Source organism: Dromaius novaehollandiae, chromosome Z (genome assembly GCF_036370855.1).
Source record: "Dromaius novaehollandiae isolate bDroNov1 chromosome Z, bDroNov1.hap1, whole genome shotgun sequence".
Classification (NCBI taxonomy): Eukaryota; Metazoa; Chordata; class Aves; order Casuariiformes; family Dromaiidae; genus Dromaius; species Dromaius novaehollandiae.
The window spans coordinates 20,142,353-20,163,893 of NC_088132.1; the positions used below are offsets into that span (position 1 = coordinate 20,142,353).

Sequence of the window (21,541 nt, forward strand, 5' to 3'; positions counted from 1 at the left end):
TCAGAACCACTATATACCAGCCTAAAGGATATGAAAAGTACCCATCTAATTCCCAAATCCTTACAGGCAATGGTTTGGCAACTCCTATTTTGACTGTTCCTGCTGGGGCTCCTTTCAGCGCCTGCACCGCTTCTTCCAGGCTGCCGTTTTCCAAGTTGGTATCATTGACAAACATGAGCCGATCTCCGGGAAGAAGTCTGCCATCCTGCTCAGCCACACCACCAGGAACTAAGGAGCGAATTACAATCACAGTGTTTGCTGGGTCCACAGGATCCTAATCAGATGAAAGAAGAAAAGCATTCCATTTTATTTATTCTTTTATGTCTTGAGAGGGCAATTTCTATGCATTAACTTTTAAGAATCGAAATCAGTTCCTGCTCCAGATGAAGCCTCAGCAGGTACTTACCCTCCTGTCCATACATTTAGGCTTGCCCCTACTTTCAGGTCTTAAATGTGAAAATTATTACCAGGTGATGCTCCATCTCCAGCATAAAATTCTGCTAAACTACAGAGTGCACTTTTTACTGTAATAAATAATTACACATCAGAAATTCAAGTATTTCTGCCATAAGGAAAACTTCACAGACTTAAGCCTCCCCTGTACTCAGCTGTCAGAACAAAGGGCTTATTTTCAAGAGCTGTCTTGTACTTCATGGCACCAGATCTCACTCAGTTGAGAAAGCACTTTATAAGAGAAAAGTCCTTGTGCATGCAAGAGAGAGAGGAATATACCAGAACAACACTCTCCAATCAACAAGACACAACAAAGTGAAGTTTGCTTTTAAAAAGAAAACTGCTTTATAGTCCCCACTCTCCAATACACTGAGTTTGATAAACATGCTACCATCAAATACTTAAGAACTGGAACACACAGTTCTGTTGTAGCAACTACCACAGGTGAATACCTCTGCATAATTCTTACAGAATTATATTCATAAAGAACAAAGATACATGTTAATGCTACCAACACATTTAATTCACTTGTGTGCATGCACATAAAAAAAAGAAAAAGAAAGAAAGAAATGTAACACAGTATCAGCTTTTCTGATACCAAAAAGAAGAGCAAAGCAAACATTTACAAATTGGCATGCAACTGTAACAAGTTTCCATGCCAAGATGTACAACTGAAAAGAGGCATACCATAAAATCAGCATCCAAAAATACAGGAATAAGAGACTGTTCCAAGCTAATCTGAGAGAAAGAGGGAGAGGGAAGGAAAGAGACTAAGAAGCTTCTTGACAGGCTCATGGCAATTAATGCAATAAGGAAACTGCCATAGAGCGATAAAACAATTTACAAGTTGAACTACAACCAGAATTGCTGAAGATATTACTTGGGACTGAACACTTTTCCTCACTATTTCACCAACAAGTATTTACATGGTCATTTGAAATGACACTGCATGACACCTTCTTTGGAAAAAATCACCTCTGTAGTGTACATGAGAGTCTTTCCTAGAGTAAAGTGTGATATGAACAGGCCTGCCACTGCGTAAAACATGAGGAAGGCGTTAATATGAACACAGTCCATAACTTCAGTCACTATTCATTGCAAATTGATTAAAAATTCAAAAGAAATAGCAAAGCACAAATATAGAATGTATATGTACTGTAAATCTAGTTTATTGTTCACAATCTCAGATAAAAGAATAAATTTCACTGACAAACTGAAAGGATTTAACCACATCACAGAGGAAAGAATGCTGAATAAATAAATCACAAACATGAAATCCCAAAACCCGAATAGAGATAAGTAAGTTTCAGAAAGATACCTAGAACTGTAGGATATAATCAATCTAATTTAGTAATTTAAGGCACTTCCCACAGCTCTTCATTATCATCATCCACAAAGGAAATGCAGTACCCGACCACACAAGCAATCCTAGTTTGTTTCAACACTTAATAAGAGACAGAAGGTTGAGGTTGAAAAATTTGCCTTACTTTGGCTGACATGGACTGGAAATACTCAGGCTCAGCTATAGTGTCTCAATTCAGAGCACCAAAAGTAACACATTAAACTGTAATCACTGCTGCATAGAACAGATATTTAACTATGCCTCTCATCATCAGATTTTGTGCTCATTACTAAACCTCCCTGCTTTGCACATACCTTTATCAGTTTTCAAATGCAAAATACCACTAGGGCACAGAGTAATGCTAAGCAGTGCCCTATGGGCATAATTTCCATCTGCAAGAGAACTCTGGATGCGAACAGGAACATGCTTTTACGGACAAGGTACAATGAAGAACTGGGTAATTAACACTGGGTAATCTGGCACCATCAAACACTGGAGCAGAAGCCTACACTGAGCACGGCAAGAAATTACTTGACTTTGGAAAAAATACTCACTGAGACAATACGAAACAGAGAAAAACCTCCAGTCTACTCTCTCTCTAAAATTCATGAGCCTGTCTTGAATGAAGTAGTGTTTGCTCTTTGATCTCGACACCCAGGCAGCAGGCAGGTACTGAGCTGCCCCAACATCTGGACACACCAAGAATCACAGACTTGGAGGCCAGGAGTTTTGAAGTCAAATGCAAAATGAACTGGAGCATTCAGGCATGTCCTGGTTAGACAGCGGCTAAGCAAGGGATTTCAGAATTGCAGTTCTGGATTTTAGCAAATCCTGCATTAACTACCTAAGTCCTTTATTGGATCTAGCTCTAAGCACTCAACTGCAGGTACAAAAAATATGGCTAGATGCCTGACTACACTAAGTTGTGTGCATCACTCACTGCTCCTGAGGCACCAGAAGATGAGGTTTCTAAAGATATCGTATACTACTGTTTTTCTGGATTAATATGATAGAATCTATAGTCTTAACATAGTAAGAGGAATAAGTAACACAGCTAATGGAGTGCCTGCTAATAGTGACATCCATGTAGCTTTATCTAGTTTACATTAACATTTACAATTAAAAAACATATTTAGACCACATAATGAGATCCAAACAAGGCAAAGTATTGTGTTCTCTACTCAGAGGAAGGAATATACAAGTTACCTGGTAGTCTAATATGCTAAATCCAAGTCCCATATTCCCTTTCTCCAGCTCAATGTGCTGTACTTCTGTTTCCCACATTGCCAAGGAAGAGCTCTGCACCTCTTCCATATTCTGATCCTCATCAGCGATTTCCAAAGCTCTTCCCTCTGTGTCCGAGGAACCGATGAATCCAAGATCTACGTGAGCCTGGAAAAAACAGAGAATATCCACCAACTGCATATACACAAACGTTCATGAATTAGCAGAGACTAAACTCTGTTCACCAAAGCAAGATAAAAAACTAAGTGATGTTTCCCTAAACATAGAGAAAGTGTAAGCACTCAGTATAGGTAACAAACATGTCTGACAGATTTAACACAGAAATCATGTATCGTTCTAATAAGACCTATGCTGTAAATATATTAAAGCACTCATTGGCACGAATATTTACAAAATAGAATTTCTGTCAAACTAATCGCTGTAGAAAACTCTCATTAATATTTTTATCTAAATACAAAGGCAATACCTGTTACTAAATCATATACTAAAAAAATTGGTCTTTATCTCAAAATACTACTACTGACAGGAGTCAAAACATTAAAAAAACCCACACAAACACACACACAGGCACATATACACATGTATATATGTTTTTCTACTCCCTTCATTTCATAAAAAGCCTAACGACAAGCCAAACTTTGTGCCTTGCCCCTTTCTACATGTTCAGCACATGAAGGCTGCCCAGAGCTTTGAAGTTATAAATGACAAAAATACGTATGTCAGAGAGTCTGCACTGAGAGCTACAAAAAATAAAACTAGAAAGCTAAGTTCAAAATTAGATTAAATATATTCAGTCTCTAAAAAACACATAGTTCAATTTGCTATACTGACACAGCCCACCTGCAGAACAGACTTTAGGTACTTGGGTAGATAATTCTTGGATTCCAGATTTTTTTTTTTTTTTTTTTTGTCCATGGCTTACCAGTATCTATAGCTTCTGGTTGTCTTATATTAGGGTCAGTGAATATAATTTGTCTTTTTCTATTTATTTGATTCCAAATCCCAAAATACTAAAAGGTCCTTCTAATCTTCTACATTAACTTTGTATGTTTTGCTCAAGGAAACACTTCTCTTAATAATTTTAAAACAAAATACCTTTTCTGTGAGCTGAACCTCAGAGAGACTCAGATTGTCCAGTACTTCTGGGTGACTGACAGGGCAAGCTACCGGACGGCAGCACACCATTGTCACCTTAATAGGCAGTTCTTTCAAGATATTGACCACATCCTTGTGATTTTCTCCAAGCAAAGAGATTTCATTTACCTCAAGAAACAAAGAATAAACAATGTTTAGTAGAAGTATAATGAAAAATAATTAAAAAGTTTAAAAAATATTATTAATAGAAAATGTCAATGGTTCCATCGAATTTTTTTTTTAGCAGAGTTGGCACCTAAACAAGTTTTGAGCTGAATGGATAAGTCCCATAACTGCCTGCCTCAAACCTAAAAAAACCATGAATGCTGGCACTTCTTAGGCAAGAATCCCCTGGTACAATATGGAAGACATGAATATGAAAGAGAGTGGAATAAAATAAGGAACGTTACCGCGTTTATGTGGGAATTGGCATATTAAGCATGAAAACAGATGGATCATTTTGATTTCCTGTATTCGTGGGAAGGCAATTCACATTTTAATTCTAAGAAAATGGTTTAGAAGATAGTTGTTTACTCTTGTCATGGGGTAGAGATATTTCTATTAAGTCTTAATTCTTTTGTTAAGTATTCTTTTCTGGTAACCTTGAATTATATCTCTGAAAAATCAGCTATTAGCTGAGAGATGCATGTCATATTTATTTACATAAATAAATATGCAGAAGAATGCATACAAAATGATTGCTCGAACACTTCTCATTAGCACTGATATGCAATAAGATAAGCTACATTCCCAAGTCATAACCTGTGAAAAGCAAGTCATTTCACAAGAATCTTACTGAAAGCAGACTAAGATAAGGTCGGAATTTTTTCTTACTTCTAGCAGCTCATCACCACTAAACAGCTTGCCACTTCGTCCAACTGGCCCCTCTGGTAAGATAGATCTGATGAAATGATGTCCCACTGTAGCTTCAAGGCTTATCCCTAACCCACTGCTTTCACTGAATTTGTTAACTACAACCACCTAAAAGAAGAGAGAGAAAAAGTTACTTTTGATATATTTAAAGCCATATTTGTTACATTCCACTTCAATCCACCTACAATGAAGTGAATACTTCAGAAGTGAGCAACTAGAAATATAGTCATGTGCAGTGCAACCTTTCAGGCTGCAAAAAAACATTCAAAAGTATCAGTTTGGGTTTTATATTTTGCAACAACACTAAGGGAAATAACAACAGTAGCTCAAAAGAAATCTTCCAGTTTTAACTTCCCAGTAAGATGAAAAGCACTGAGAGGGAAATACAAATACTGCATAAAAATTAAGATGTACAGGCCATACTCAGTGAAAGTTATGCAAACACAAAATAGTAGACTATTCTGGAAAGAAAACTACTACTACAGATTCACAGTATTGCTCACCAAAGGACCAAAAAAACACATTTGGGGTAACATGCCTATGTTGCCCCATGTATGCAGATAAAAGGTGAGCAAGACAGATTTATTTTTTCATCTATCTTTTTGTGGTGCTTCAGACTCTGAGGCAAGAACAACCAAAAAGTCCTTGAAGTGCAGAAACTGAAACAAAATCTCATCCAATATGATCTCTGCAAGATGAGGAAGGTGCTACATGAACCCAAATTTGAATTTGTTTAAAAATACTTGGATCAAGGGAGAGTCAGGTAGAAACTGTAACTTTCATCACAATAAATGCATTACTTCAGCATATGCAAGGGGAAGCTGTATGTGACAACCACACATGTGTACAAACTTTTATAGAGAATACAGTCTGGGGCAAATATGTTTGAAATAAAGTCCTAAACTCAGATATTGGGTTTTTTAATTTTAGTTACAGTAAGTGTCCTATGTGTTATTCAGATCACTACGTCAAGTGGGCAATTCATTCAGTCTATAGGGTGGGTAGGAGGTTTCAGACACTAGCTTGAAATTCCAGCTAATCAAGCAAGTCTTGATGTTCCTCTCAAAAAATTCATTTTTCCCTAATACACATTTTCCCCCCAGGCAGGTACAAAACAGCTATCAGTACTCAAAGACATATCAACCTTTGAAGCCTGTGATTATTTTTCCAGAGTCACTGCAGAAAAATATATATCTATATTCAAAATTTATAACTGAAATAAAATCATCTCAGCAGATTAAGGAGCATATGAATGCATTGTATATATAAAGACACAAGTACCATGCACATTATACATATCTATATGTAACCACTATAAGAGATGGATCAGAGGTATTTAGTAATAATAATAAAAGTTTACTTACCACTATCTCATAATTTGAACCCATAATTCTCTGCCATTTAGTCTTCAGAGCTACCTCTTCTGCAGTAGTTAACTGGAAATCTAAAAGTTATGTCTGAAATTACTATGATGAAAACTAAACACTCTTGTCTATTCTTATCACTGGAAAAGTAAGTGGGTCATGCAGGACTTCAGAATCATTCCATGATACCAGCACCCTCCTAGGTGTGTGTAAAAACTTGACATGTTTTGCCTCACCAAGTTTAGATTAACCGGAAGAAAAACTTTCAAAAAGATGAGGTAATGACGTTTTGTCCCCCTTCAGCTCATAAGTTCCACTTGCACTCAACAAAACCACTTACTGACAGTATTAGATTCAGCATACCGATTTGCAACAAATTACACCAACAAATTATGCCGTTTGTTTGTTCTGCTGCCAATACTCTCCACCCTTCAAGTTGCACTTCTAAGACCCTGGCAGAGCGAGCAGCCGAGGAGGGGCAGGGACCCCACCTCCCACACGCCGCGGGGTGTCGAGAGCCACAGGCTGCCCAAGTGGCTCTGCAATAACACCGAACCTGTGCTGGGCATAAGCCACGGCCAAAATTTCGACTCAGCTCTTGCATCTTCAATACCGTTTCCTACTTTACACCTCCCAGTTAGCCTGTTAAGGGCTGGAAGTCCAACAGCATTAAATCAACCTCCAGCCCCCAAAACTAACTATATTTTTTCAAAGGACAAATACCTAAGTTAGCGTCAGTCTTTAATAACTTTCATGCAACCTTACCAAGAGAACGGGCACAAAACAAATGAAAAAGTTACATGTCCCAGGCATCCGTTAAACCAGGCTGTACGTGGGCTGCCCAGACTGACTTCGTGGGCTAGCTGAAATATCAACAGCCATGACACTGCATAGGGTTCCTTTCAGACAGACCCTGCATATATGTGGACAAGCTTTTACGGAGTGTCCAAGTGAAAAAAATAAAAAAAATCAAATAAACTGTTCTCAAAACTGTGAGAATGACTGGAAAAGATTTTCCTGAAACTGTAGGGCCCTAGAGGGCAGTGAGGGAATGCAAGTCCCAGCTCTTTTCTTCTTTTTTTTTCATTAGATTCACATCCACACACACAGGTACAAATAGAGATAATTCTAATAGTTGAAATAGCAATGAAATGCTTATTGGAAGAGAAGCTGAGAAAAGAATGAATGATGCTGTGAGAAATACAATGACAAGCAAGAAAGCAAACTGCAGCAACTTGATTGAAAGCCTATCTACAAGCTCAAACTACAGAGAAATCATCATCTTCTCCTCATTTTTCTCCTCATTCAAATGGCTTAGATTTTATGATAGAAAACAGAAAAACAGTATTTCAGTGGAATACCTAATAAACACAGCAGATATAACAGAAACATAATTATTTAAGTTACAAGGACCGGGCTGCTCACACAGGAAATATCAAACTCTTCAAATCTGAACGCTCATCGCAGACAAAGGCTAGGATCTTCATACAAACACACAAACAGGTAAGTTCCCAACTCATACTGATCTCAGTTAAAAATGAAAGTGGCTAATAGCCCTATAAAGTGTTTTAAACCTAGTCACTGCTCTCAAACTTTATTAAAAATAAAGCCAGCTGCTTAGATGCTGTGTGGCATTCAAATGTGACGATACTTCCCCAAAACCAGAATACCTGGCAGCGTCTGAAGGGAAGCTCTTAAAAAGCAATTCTTCAGCTCTCTAGAATAATGGAAGCAGAAGTTATGAAAAGATACATAGAAGAGATATATGCTACAGAACGCATGTAGGTGATGTTTTTCAGCTCTCCTCTACCTCCAGAAGCAAGAAAATGTTATGACAGACATCAAGTGCTCTATTGATTTGGAAAATGCATCACCAGATAGGACTTCCAAAACATAGCACTCTGCCTGAGAGCTTAAGAAGGAAAGGAAATACCTGTTGGAAAATACAAATTTCTGTAAAGAAAATGAGAAAGTCGGACCATAACAGTGAGTCACAAGCAAACAAATTTCAAGCATTATCAGAAAACATGGATTGCAATGAATGCAGACTTGGGAATTTGTCAAAAAGTTTATCACATGAGGTAAAAATCCTAGAGCTGTAGCCACGTAACTGCAGGGAGCTGGAAAGATGAGGTATGGTGGTGGACAGGGAGGGCAGCAAGGAGGGGAAAAGTTTAATGAAGGTGTTCAAGTGGAAACACATTATTAGACTAAAAAGAAAGATGAATATGTAGCAAAACCACACTGCTTCACACAATGTCTCAGACACACAGACATAATTACTGTTTTCAGGCATGTATAGCAGTTGTCAATGACCGTATTTGCTCTCTAGCACCCAGAGCACACGCTTTCACATATGATTACTTCCACTTTCTAGCTGTACAACCTCAGATATAGAGCACATGTGAGACGGAAAGGCACAAAACATTTGCTCTTTCTATAAGCACAACAAAATGCATTTTCACAGAAAAAAATATTAAACATTGGGAACCTGTTTCCTGTTGTTTAATATCCTCTCCAATGTTTACCGCACTGGTGCTGTATGGCAGTGATGGAGATTCCTGTACTGTTTCACTGTTTTCTGGAAAAAGAAGAAGAGTCTTCAGCTATTTTATTCATTGTAATATTCAATCAAGCTCTTTGGCATGCCTGTCTTATCTTCTATACAACTTCAGAGGATCCATGTTTGGGAACGAAGGGCCAGGAAGAAGTGTTGTATTTTAAAGATATGTTGTCTTCTGTTAATGCTTTGCTTTCTGCATTTTTAAATTAAAAACGAAAACACATCTGTAAGTAGCGGCATCTCTCCTTACGACTGAAAGAACGGTTACTGGAAAGCATACAAATTTAGCATTCCTTAGCGCACACATGCAAAAGCCATACTTGCATTTTTTGTTCTTCTTTCCTGTGTGCAATTCAAGAATCTGATGCTGCACAAAGAAAATCCCATATACTCTGGGATCTGCATACTTGACAGACTTTACACTTTTAGAAAGCCTGTTCTATTACAACAGTTTTGTTAGGTATGTTGCTGGCTGTCACCTGGCTTGAACGCCTTTAGGCAGGAGAAACAGCATTTTTTGAGCATTTCCTTCACAATTTCTGCTGAACGTAGGCACAACAGGATGCCATACAGGGAACACGCTACTTTGTCTTTCAAAATCTTGTGTGAGGGGGTGATTATGGCTTAATCTGTGACCTGTGATATACCTCTATTGACGTCAATCTATGACATAAGTAGCTGAAAAAATCTGTTTATACATCCAGTATGTGTGTGGATATTTGAACACACTGATTTGAAAGGTATGATGTATGGGTTTCAACACACAATATAAGGTTAAGGAATTCCACTGAAAAATCACTAGTCTCATCTCACCATTTGCAAACCCACTGTTGGCCAATGGCTTCTGAACTGTGTACACCCATAAAACAGCTCTGCCATCAGGAATAGCTACTCAGAATGAACCTGGCCCATTACTTCCAGTTTGTAACTGGGAAGAAAACTACTTCATGCAAACTTTGAAGCAAAGGCCATTTTAATTACCCTTGGCTGTGCCACTATCCATCATTTGGAGCAGTAAGTCCTTTTCAACAGCAGCACTGAAGTCCTCCTGGGGCTGAGCATGATTTTCCTGCTTAAGCCCTCTTCTGATCAAAGTGAGCCGAACGGTTTGTCCTGTGTGCCGCAAAACGTCAACCGCTTGCTGGTTAGTAAAACCCTGAAGATTTGTTCCATCCACCTGCAGGATTAAGCAGATCATTAGCCAGCAAGACATGACCCACAGAATGTAGGCACAGTCACTTTTTTCCTTTGGTGCTGGGAAGCGTGGTGGTGCCAGGCAGTCTGCTCGTCACGGTGCCAGAGGGCAGAGCCCACGCAGCGCCCACTCCCCGCCCCAGCCGTCCCCGCTCCGGGCAGAAAGGCTGAAACCACCTGGATAAGTGGCAAGGGTGGCGGGGGCGATGAGGGACACATCCACTCATGGTAACAACCAGAAATACCTGGCACAGATGTCCTGGAGTCAGGTAATCTCAGATTAGTGAAGTCTGTTACTGTCCACAATGAAGTCCAATTTCCCAATCACTGTCTCATCTGTCCAGATGTTATTTCTGGCCAGTTTTTTTAAATAATTTAAGCAACAGAATTTTTGACCTCTTCTGTTCGAAGCTATTCCATTATCTAATAACTCAATTTTATTTTCTGAATCTCAGACCTAACCTGGTGTTGTTCAATTTCATCTGATTACTCCTAGTATACAGACCTTTCCATTCTCCTTTCCTCTGCAAACCCCAAATTACCTCATTCCTTCTCCTTTTCACCCCTTGGTGACTATAATTTCTCAAATATGCCTAACAATGATCTCTCCCCTAACCCCAGCTGCTGTTTGAGTCTGTCTACACAATACACATGTCCCATCATTTTAATCCTTCCTGTATGAAGAATCAATCTCTCCAGGCCCTTAATCGTTTTGTTGCCTTCCTCTGAACTTCTTCCAACTCCAGTGCTCTTCTGAATATAAAATAATATAAAATGAGCTAGTATTATTTATTCTTTTCCGTCATACTTAAGCAAAACATTTTAAAAAAATGTTTATTGTTCTTATGTATTAGGTCAACTCAAATCATTTTTTTCCTTCTGCCACAGCAGCGGAAGTCAAAATTAGCAACATTCTATTTCAGTTTGTACTCAGCATTTAAATCATTATAAAAACTAAACATATTTCCAGCTAAGCACATGCAGGCACATATGTATTTAGACAAACAGCAAGCACTTTTAAGTGCTTCCTTCACACAAGTGAGGGGTCACACCTGAGACAGCGACAAAAAAGTGGTCCCCAAATTTATGTCTCGATTTTCACCACAAAACAGACGTACATTTTTATGCATTTTTTCCTAATATTGACAAATATTTTCTATGCATCAAAACTTTAGTGACATACTTTTAAAAATTATTTTGAAAACAGTTGCTTAATTTGCGTCAAACCATGCTTTGCCTTTCCTAAGCATTCTAAAAAGCTCATACTACTAAGACACACACACATGCACAGACTTCTTTAAGAAACAGTGCTGCACAGATAGCATAATCCAAAAGATAATGTGATCGAATACTTAGATGAAAGAAAGGACTTCTCATTTAAAGGCCAATCTCAAATGCTTTGAAGAAGTATTATATGAGCCTTATTTTGCAACTTTAAAAAGTAGAGCTTTCTGCAGGCAAGTGATTTCATACATGACCAAGACAGCTGTGTCAGCCTCCTTTCTGTGTTTACTTACAACTATAATTTGATCTCCAACATGGATTCTACCATCATGTTCAACAGCACTGCCTTTCGTAATGCTTTTCACAAAGATACCAGAAGGTTCTGGGATGAAGAAAACAGAGAGAATTAAATTAACTAATTTATTATGGAAATAATTCAAATAATGCAACAATCTCATTCTAAGGACATGAGCCAAAGGGAGAGAAAGAAAGAAAACACAATCTCCAAGTGAGATAAGGAATTAATAAGAAAGTACGCTTAAACTGAAACAGATGTATTACTATTTTTCAAAAGGATGAGCCTGATTAATATCAGCTCACACTACCATATTTTACTCAAAATTTAACAACCTCGATCCCATTTTCTGCAGCAAAAGAACAACAAAAATTCTAGTTTAATTTAATCTAAATCTTGAAACCAACATTGACAAAAAAATGTATCTCTAATTCTTGATCTGATTTATAACTAATGGGAGAGAAAATTCAGTTTGAGCACACTAGCGACTATTTATCACTCTCCTGTTAAAATCATTATATTTTCTACATCTGCACAAGAAAATGAATGTTTGGATAACCAAATGCAGGAACTACTAAGAAAGCAGGATTACAATGTATATTGAATGAGCTTTTAACTATAGCTATAAGCCAGCATTTGATCCAATTAAAGAAAAAAAAAAAAAGAAAAAACACAGCAGTAACAAAGGTTTCTGTTTTAGGCAACCATTGATTCTGAATAGGGGAGAAGGTCAGATATACGAAGCACCTGCGGAAGCGACACTTTACAAAAAGAAATCCATTTTAGTTGAACAAATAACTTCTGATGGGAAGATAATCTACTAAAAATGTTTTCAGCAGCTCTCAGGACACCTCAATGCCTTAGCAGACCTAATACTCATCTTCTAACCAGCCGCAATATGATAAAAGTCAGCAGTGAGGCATCTGTGTTTTGCTCTAATGACTAGACTTAACTTTTGAAGAGTAAGAAAGCAAATATATTTAAGCCATGGCATCACTACATTTTTCCTTGCAAAACATTTTACATTTGTCTCTTTTGCTTTTTTCTTAATTTGCTGTGTTCCCAAATTTTGTGAATAATCAAATGGCTGGTCTTCCTAATTTCCCAGTGTCTTTATATCCTGTAACAGCTACAGGGTAATATGACAAGTTGCTATAAGCCAAGGTGAAGAAAGATTGAGTTGCAGATCTCTTTGTCCAGTAGTTTTATTGCTGCTTCTGTGATAACACAGTAATTCCTTAACTAGGTGTTAAGTTGTAAAATTGAGATGCTCAATCAGTTCCAAAGGCAGGAAGTTTTTTTAATATAGTTGTGTGCAGCAAAATAATTTAAAATCTGGATTAGTGATACTCCAATATTAGATCAGCTAAAATAACATATCAAATCTATCGCACATTCTACAATTTAATTTGCCTTTTAATGCTTTACTCAAAGATGCTAAAAAGTAGAATTACATAAATTCTGACCACTCATCCTATGGAGGCTAAGTTAACAGACCATTAAAGTTTAGTCCAGCTTCTCAAAGCCAACAGGTTATGTCCATAAACCACCAATGATGTCGGATATACTTATCCATATTTTTTTCTAAAATTAAATATACGAGTAAGAGTCATAGCAGCAGCTGTTTGTGAAGTGTTAGGACACAATCAGTCTTTCATGGCAGTATTGTATTTGCCAAACAAGGAGGCCTAAGAGTTCTGAATAATTTCTCTGAAAAATACAGTTGAAATATGGGTAAAAACAAGGAACTGCACATGACCACTGATGCATTCATTTATTTAAATTAATCTACTGGTGGCCTCCCAAATACAGTAACGTAAATCTCCAATAGATGAAGGGGTCAGCTAACAACATTGCGCTCTATTCTATTCAGAGGTCACTGTGAGGAATTCTTCATCTGCAAGCACCATTACACCCACTGCTTGGGGAAAAAAAAAAAAAAAAGAGAGAGAAGAAAAAAGCTCTCCTAGAACTGCTCAACTGCTCCAAATATTAATGTATTATCTTATAAGAGCGTTTCAAAATGAAAATGTGATTTAAAAAGCCCAGTCAGTCCTAATAAAAGTGGCTGCCTCAGTCTACTTTAGAAATGTTTACCTATGACAAGCTTCAGCTAAGACAGAATTTTAAAAACATGGTAAGACTTTGAGGAGGGATTTTCTAATGAATATTTATTGTTTGCAATCTGAATCTCATACTTCCCACAAGAAAACACTTTTTTTTTTTTTTTTTTTGGTTACAAGCCTTAGAAAAGTTTTAGCGGATCAAGGTTTTTTTCAGAGATGCTATACAAAATCTCAAACTAAGTCTGTAGTGCAAGTAGACCACTCTAAGCAACAGAATGTGAAGCAAGCCCTAGGAGTCTAACTTTACCTGAGGTTTTGTCTCCGATGTAACCAGCAATAGTTATTCCTAAACCTTGCATGTTTTTAGTGAGTTCCACATTAAACTTCTCTCCATCTTCACAGTTGTCAACAGAAGCCTCTGCCTAATAAGAAAAGAGTGATTAGAAAGGAAACTTTTCTTTTGAAAGTCCACCACATTCTTTGACGTCATTAACACTAAAATATAACATTAAACACAAATGTTACCAAGAAAGCAGCAAATTTGCTTCTGCTCTTTTTTCTGGCATTCAGCAGATATATTACACATAGATAACAATGCAATTTGAGTCATGCCCTCCCGTCCTCACTGCCCCTGGGGTACTAACCCTCTAGCCTGTAAAATCACTATTTCATAACTAAAATGACTGGTGAAACCTGAACAAATTGAACACTGACTGTCACCTATAGAAAGTTATATAACCCATGCTTAAATGTTATGTTATAACATGTTGTGTTATAAAGTTATGCTATAACTTGTAGCTCGCTTCAGTTCTGGAACTTCCTCAGTACCAGCTTTACAGACTGTTGTGTTAATAAAAGAACCATCCAGATTACATTTTGTAGTCTATTTGTTTAAACTTCTGCTCAGTAACTCTAGCTAAATTTTTCCTATGCACACCAAGTTTGAAATATAATGAAAGCTATTTCTATTGAAACAACCATGCTTCCTGTTTTTAGAAGGAGTTAAAATTTCTGTCTTAGAAAGCAGCAATTACACTTCCAGCTAGTTACATACTGACAATCACTACTAACACCCACGACAGTCCTCTGAATTTCTGTAACAAAGAACTTCTGTGGTAACGAATTCACTTATTTATTTCTAATGAAAGTGGTTTGATTACCATAGGATAGTGCATATTAAAACCCCATTTCAACAATATTGCTTTCATATTAAAAGAAAAAAAAAAAACTCAAAGAATCTAACTTCACTACTTTAAAAACTTTTTTTTCAAAAATATTCATCCTCCAGTTGTCTAAAATGGATAGTTCCATAGTTGATATGTGTCAATACATGAGTACACATTTAGGGTTTCAATGTCACTGTATTTAAACAAACTTCAACACACATTTGAAATCAGAATTCATATATACAGTACAAACCTATTAAGATCCTTCTCTATACCCCTATTTTATCTAGTCTCTTCTCCATGACAAATAGTAGCATATTTGTTTAAACTGATGATATGGCAAACAGATAGACACTAACTAAACTCGCTTGGACAACTATATGGGTATGTGCACGCAGAAAAAAAAAGAAAGACTCCAGGAGAACTGTGACACTACTTGCTAAATGAGAACTTAATCTCAGTTCTTTATCACAATAACTCCATCCAGAAACACAGCCCAACAACAGGAAAATAAAATTCTACAGCTTTAACTACATCTCCGCTCCATAATACAGAATTATTCTGGCCACAGATAATGCTACTTAAAACCTGCTCCTATTTCCATGACCTCATGAATCGTTACAGGATAGGGACCTCCGGGGACCCGAGGAGGAGTGCCTGTTCCTCTGCTCCCACTGATAGCCTGAAGCACTGTGACATTTTCACCCATCCTGTATTTGCCAGGAAGGAACAGGCAGACCGAGTTGCGCCCATCACCATCTCCACCCCACTGATGTTTAATACCCAGACCCCAATTAATGAGGCTGCAGCAGCATCATTCACTGAGTGCTCCCTCCAAGAATAAGACTTTCTGCAGGCAGAGGCAGCTACTTAAAAACAGCCTGCCTCCTGCCAGGAGATGTGTATTGAAAAGGACGGAAATGGAGAGGAAGGGGGCAAAGACGTTGGTTTTGGTTCCCTGGGACATTTGAGCCCTCAGCCCTGGAAATTCCACCCGTGCTCCTGAAACCGCAGACATGGCATTCAACGTCACACCACAAAACCGTGGAAAGACAGATACTGAAGAAATGAGTACAGATGAAATTATCAAATTCAGCTTCTCTTCTGAGACAACTACTTTACAGATAAATAATTTTCATTTTATTGATCTCTCTATCAAAAATACAGCCAGGCCCTCATGCCTCTGAGTGCTGTACAAACACAAAAATCCCAATCCCTCCTCTCATTCGCTCAGAAAAGACTCAGTGTGTATGCTAAGATTAACCTTCTTAGTCCAACTTATAGCCAAAACAGAAGGGATGATTATGTCTGCTTATTTTGCCCTTTACCATAGAAACCACTAAAATGGATAGATGTAAAAAGATGTAATCATGCAAGGAACTGTTAGAGAAGACTTCTTTTAAGTGACTTATCTGAAAAGCAACTTCTATCTGGGAGGAAAACAGGAAAACTAAAGTGAAAAAATTCATTGTAGGGCATAAACTGAATCTATGTTAGACCCAAAAGCAACCACCTCTTTCTTCTCTCATTAACTTATTTCATGCATTCAGAACACTTAAACATATCTGGTCATAACTACATACGACAAAACACCACTGTTCCTCACTTTTCCAAAACTAGACTTTGCTGTAAACACACACCAATGACCTATGACAAAACACCACTGTTCCTCACTTTTCCAAAACTAGACTTTGCTGTAAACACACACCAATGACCTATTTTGTAGTGGCTTTAACTTTAGTAAACATTATGACGTTTACAGCACTTTCAAAGTGGCTGATGGAGTCACGACGAGTCTGGAGAGTAACAGAGCAGAGCAAGTGCAGCCATCGGCAGGGGAATAAGGGTAGCAGCTGGCGGACTGGTTTTTTGGAAGATGACTAGCAAACGAGCAATGCCAGATGACGTTGGAAAGAAGCAGCATCTGTGAGCTCGTTGGCAGAGGGAGGAGCTGTCTGATTGATGGCTGCAATGATATGGGAATGAAAAGTGCTCCTGGAGAGGAAAAGGACGGGCAGGCAGAGAAGTGCTGCAGAGCCAGCTTGCTCCGTCTAAAGCAAAGATTGGTTTCTGTTGTTCCCAAAGTACTTCTGCATAATCAGAAGTGAGTTAATGAATTAATCAACCCAGAAGTCATTTGGATCACATTTCTGTCTCCAAGCCTGGATCCTGAAAGGCTTCAAGGATGTATTCAGTGCACTGTGACTGATGGCATGTAAATTGTCCCGGTCCACAGGCTGAAAACACTGCTAGTGGGAATGAAAATACTGGCTCTAGAGGAACACACATGTGCAAGGTATTCCAACAGCAATTAAAAAAAATAAAAAAGAAAGAGTTTGAAGTAAAAGTTTGCCACAAGTTAAGAACATTTGCTGGTACTTACCTCTTTCTCTGGTGTGGAGGTCGGTACTGGTGTACCTGGAGGGACTGCTGGTGGAGGTGGATCCTCGATAGGACCTCTTGCAATTACCAGTTTCACTCGATTTCCACACTGTCTCAGGACTTGGGCCACCTGCTCACTGCTCATTCCAGCCAGGTCTGTGTCACCAATTTTCAAGATGTGGTCTCCACTGCATAATCTGCCATGCTGGAGGAAGTAACCAGTGAGTTACAAAAACCATGAAAAAAATCTGTAACATCCTGCCACTTCCCTCCTCAGGTATATCACAGAAAAATCAGAAAAGTAGTTTCATTAGAAAACTACTACATGGCTGTAGTCACTTTTAAGATATGGCTAAGTAACTTTAATTTTTCAATGTCACTTCAATATCCTGATAGCATGCAGAAGAAAAATAGGTTACCATAGCGCTTACTAATTTTACTACAGACTTCCACAGAAATATTGAGGACAAATCCCTTTTCAAGCAGACATGCACCTGAGCATGAAAAAAATGCTTCCAATTATGGTTACTATTTGTTGATATTTAAAAAATATATAAGTACATTAGAGAATTTCAGGTTTCATCTCCAAACACACTTCCGAGTGAGTGCATATAAAAGTACACTGAAGCTTCATGCTTTTATTTAAAAATCTGTCCTTGTGATTAGCCATATCTTCAGAACAAAATGCATAAATGCATTTCACACTTGCTGTGATCTGGTTACTGATATTGCTTTATACTGGCTTATTCTCCTATTGATTTATTTTTATTTTCACATTTGTTTTATTTTTTAAACAATAAAAATGCTTCATGGGAATTAGCCTATATGAAAGCTACTGAAGTGCCAAGCATGGAAAATGAATCCATCTTTCTGCTCACTGGCTCTGTCAACGCCTCTCGAAGCCCTTTCTTGGAGGCACAGTTCCTGCAGATACAAGGCTGACTGGTCTCAGTGCCTGTTCAGCCCCTGACCTGCACTACGGCAGAGGTGCCCTTCGGCAGCAGCAGCAGCACAGACAGTGCTGTACAGACACTTATTCACCAGATGAGCTTGGAATGGACTGGGCTGACCCAACTCACTTGGTGTGAGCCCCCCAGGCAGGAACAGAGACAGTCGCTGCTCAGTCCCTCTCCTGGACTAGGACCAGGATATCAGGGTCGGATACAGGAGTGTACATGCACCTGCACAAAACAGGTATACTGTAACCGGTCTGAAAAAGGGATTTAAAACCTAATCCAGCTTTTGCATTTACAAGTGCAGACCTCATGCACTAAACACACCTTTACTGAGATAAACCCTTGCTCCCTTTCTTACACTTGTGAGGAGAAAAGTTACTGTTGCTCAACAGCATTAGAGAGATAAATAATAACTTCACACTGTACTGACTGACAAATGCTAGGTTGGGTTGAATTTACCTGATCAGCGACCCCTCCTGGGAGGATGGTTTTAACTATCACTCCGGTTGACTTTCCTCCCACTATTCCAAATCCCAAACCAGAGCCATCATTCACCAACTCAATGGTCTCCACATGCTGCCAGTGAACCTAAAATGAATAAGTATGTTTGCAAATCATTAAATTAAGGTCATATGTATTAAAACTTGACAAAACATCTTCTCTTATTCCCCAGGTAGGTTTTAGAATAAGAAGAGGGTGGGAACATGAGACCTTTTTAACAATTAGCATTAGGAATAAGAGTACATAGTTTTTAACATAATAAATTGTTCATGCCTTCGCAGTTGGAATTTCTGTGGTAAAAACTGGAGCTGAACAGTGGGTCTTGCCTTTTAAGAACCCGATTGCTGAATAAATTTATGAAGCAGCCTAGGACTGTCCATCTTAATGGCCCACTGGGATCAGTGACAGAAGTACTGCTTAAAGGAATTCTCACAAGACTGAAAATTCAGATATGTGCATGTTCAAACTGGCTACTATAACAACGCACAAAAGAAAGCATAAGCCCAATTCACAAGTGGAATTAAGTCTGAAAGCAGCACTAGATATTATGAGATATATGTTTGCAAAATTGCCTCCTGTGTAGCAGACAAAGATTTGGGGATTATCTGATGTTGACAGTATTAGAATGAAATAATTCTGGTGGTAGGCTTCATTTTGTGACAGAAGAGCAACTGCCCTGAAAGAACACAAATGGTAGTTCCTGCTCCATGGTACTGAACTGATTACTGTAGTGCTCACAGGACTGCTTCTAGTGTAAGGACAAATCACATCATAAACTAATCTAAAATTTAAAAGTGCACCAGCTACTCTGCCAGGTAGCACCTTACATATAAGTAGATATATTGAACTAATCAAGGTACTGCATATTCAAAGCCCTGAGGTACTTGTTTGGGTATCCATAGTCTTAGCATAAACTGATGACTAAAAAGAAAAGCCAGAAGGAAAAAGCACAGCTCAGGATATGCTGCTTTCCATCAGTATTTGAAACCTAAGAGACCATAAGGGAAAGGCATGCACTTAAAAAAAAAAAAAGGAAAAAAAAAACACAGTGAAAAGGAAGGAAGGCAGGCAGGCAGGCAGGCAGGCAACAGGAGGAACTGTGGTAGGTTCAAAAAGAACTTTTTCAAGAAACGTATGCTATACAGAGAAAATGGAGGTGATCAGATTGAGAAAGAAGTATGTAACAGGAACTTGGGAAGAAAGCAGGCCTTTCCATGTGCTGGCAAGAAGTTTTAAGCCATTTTATATGTATAAATCTGCATACAGAATAAAATAATCATTCTGAATTTCACTAAATATTTTACACTAGTGGTTAAAATAAACAATAAAATAGTTGCTTTTTCAAGACATCGTACTGTATAACACTGATTTCAGATTCCCTTAAAGAAAAGCCACAGATTTCTGAAGAGTCAGATGTTTGTTCCTACAGGAACAGAAGACAGGCCATTCCATCCTAGGGCAAGCAAAAATACATGGTCCATTACATGAAAAACAGATCAAGAGAAATGTGCAGTTGATACCACCTTGGTTTTGAACCATCTTTTCCGTACCTAGAAATACTACATCTTTCAAAAGAAAGGAACTGCAGCAGAGCTGCTTTCTGTGGGTCCTGAAGTGTGCTCCCCACACATGGCATTTTGATGGCTCTCTCTGTTGCTTTATTTGAGCTCCACTGCTAAAAGACAACAGAGGAACAAACAAAGAAGCACCTGTTCAGCTGGTGGTGCAGATTAGACTGCAATGCTTCAGAAATTTCTGTTTGCCCAAGCAGAGGGGAAAGAGAGAAAAAGATGCTGTTTCCTACTATCTCCAAATAAAACTTTATAATGGAAGACAAACGTGCTCTATTTGCATTGGTGGATACCTAGAGTTTGGCAGAAGGGAAAAGGAAGATGGCCAAGGTCGAGATCTCCTCAGCAAGCCTAAATATTTTCCATTATTTGCACGGAAAAAGGTACAACACAGATATACAGAAGAAAAATGGTCAAGGATTGTGAAGGAAATGCACACACAAGGTACAGAAACGTCTCAAAATACTAGACACGATAAGCACATACATGCCCAGAACTGAACACAGACACATTTGGGGTATACTCACCGGGTTGGAATGGGCTGAAACTGTGCTAGCGGCAGATGGAGATCGGGAAACTACAGGACTGATCAGCTGAGGGAAAGTGCCCCTGGCCACAACTAGCTGGACATTATCTTTTGCTTTCTGTAGGATGCTGATAGCTTGTTGATGCGTAATTGTCTGATCAAGGGCTTGTCCGTTAATAGCAAGGATTTGATCTGCTTCCTTCAGCTTTCCATCTCTGTCACATATGTATAAAGAGGGAAGGAGGACAACAAAACAAACAAATAAGAAAAAAACAAAAAGCATTCCCACAGAAATTATAATACTTTGACAATTTTCCAGTATTTTTAATATCCGGTTCTCTATTTTCCCCACTTTTTAATCTCTCCCTGCAGTTCTGCTACAAGGAGCTGCAGTGGCACCCTGGTGATCGCCTCCTTTGAAGCTAATCCCACTGCCACTCTCCCCTGGCTGCTACCCCCTGAGCTAGCTTTCTTCTCCCTGTATCCCCATCCGAGACTAAGCATATTAGATCTCAGTTGCTCCCAACCATAGCCTAGGAACTTATGTTTATTCTCGACTTTGAGCCTCTTGCTTCACAGACCAAGTGCTTTACTTTGTTCAGTGCACCCATTCTGAATATTCATCAAACCGCAGAGTGGAACACACTTTCATCAAGATGTTAGGGAAGCTAATTTTGTTTTGCACA

The 21,541-nt window shown here is 38.4% G+C and overlaps 1 protein-coding gene across 15 annotated transcripts in view; it reads right to left on the reverse strand.

Annotated features, from left to right (window-relative positions):
* The window catches only part of MPDZ (multiple PDZ domain crumbs cell polarity complex component), a 98,113-nt gene that overhangs the window by 56,319 nt on the left and 20,253 nt on the right, over positions 1-21,541 (reverse strand). For all 15 annotated transcript variants that reach the window (XM_064501570.1, XM_064501568.1, XM_064501581.1 and 12 more), the window contains 12 exons: positions 20,857-21,070; positions 18,717-18,845; positions 17,303-17,506; positions 14,061-14,175; positions 11,686-11,774; positions 9,956-10,151; positions 8,903-8,992; positions 6,412-6,491; positions 5,009-5,155; positions 4,136-4,303; positions 3,002-3,187; positions 65-274 (listed from right to left, as the gene is read on the reverse strand). In XM_064501570.1, the coding sequence (XP_064357640.1) occupies positions 65-274; positions 3,002-3,187; positions 4,136-4,303; positions 5,009-5,155; positions 6,412-6,491; positions 8,903-8,992; positions 9,956-10,151; positions 11,686-11,774; positions 14,061-14,175; positions 17,303-17,506; positions 18,717-18,845; positions 20,857-21,070 (1,828 nt within the window). The remainder of the gene's footprint in view (positions 1-64; positions 275-3,001; positions 3,188-4,135; positions 4,304-5,008; positions 5,156-6,411; positions 6,492-8,902; positions 8,993-9,955; positions 10,152-11,685; positions 11,775-14,060; positions 14,176-17,302; positions 17,507-18,716; positions 18,846-20,856; positions 21,071-21,541) is intronic.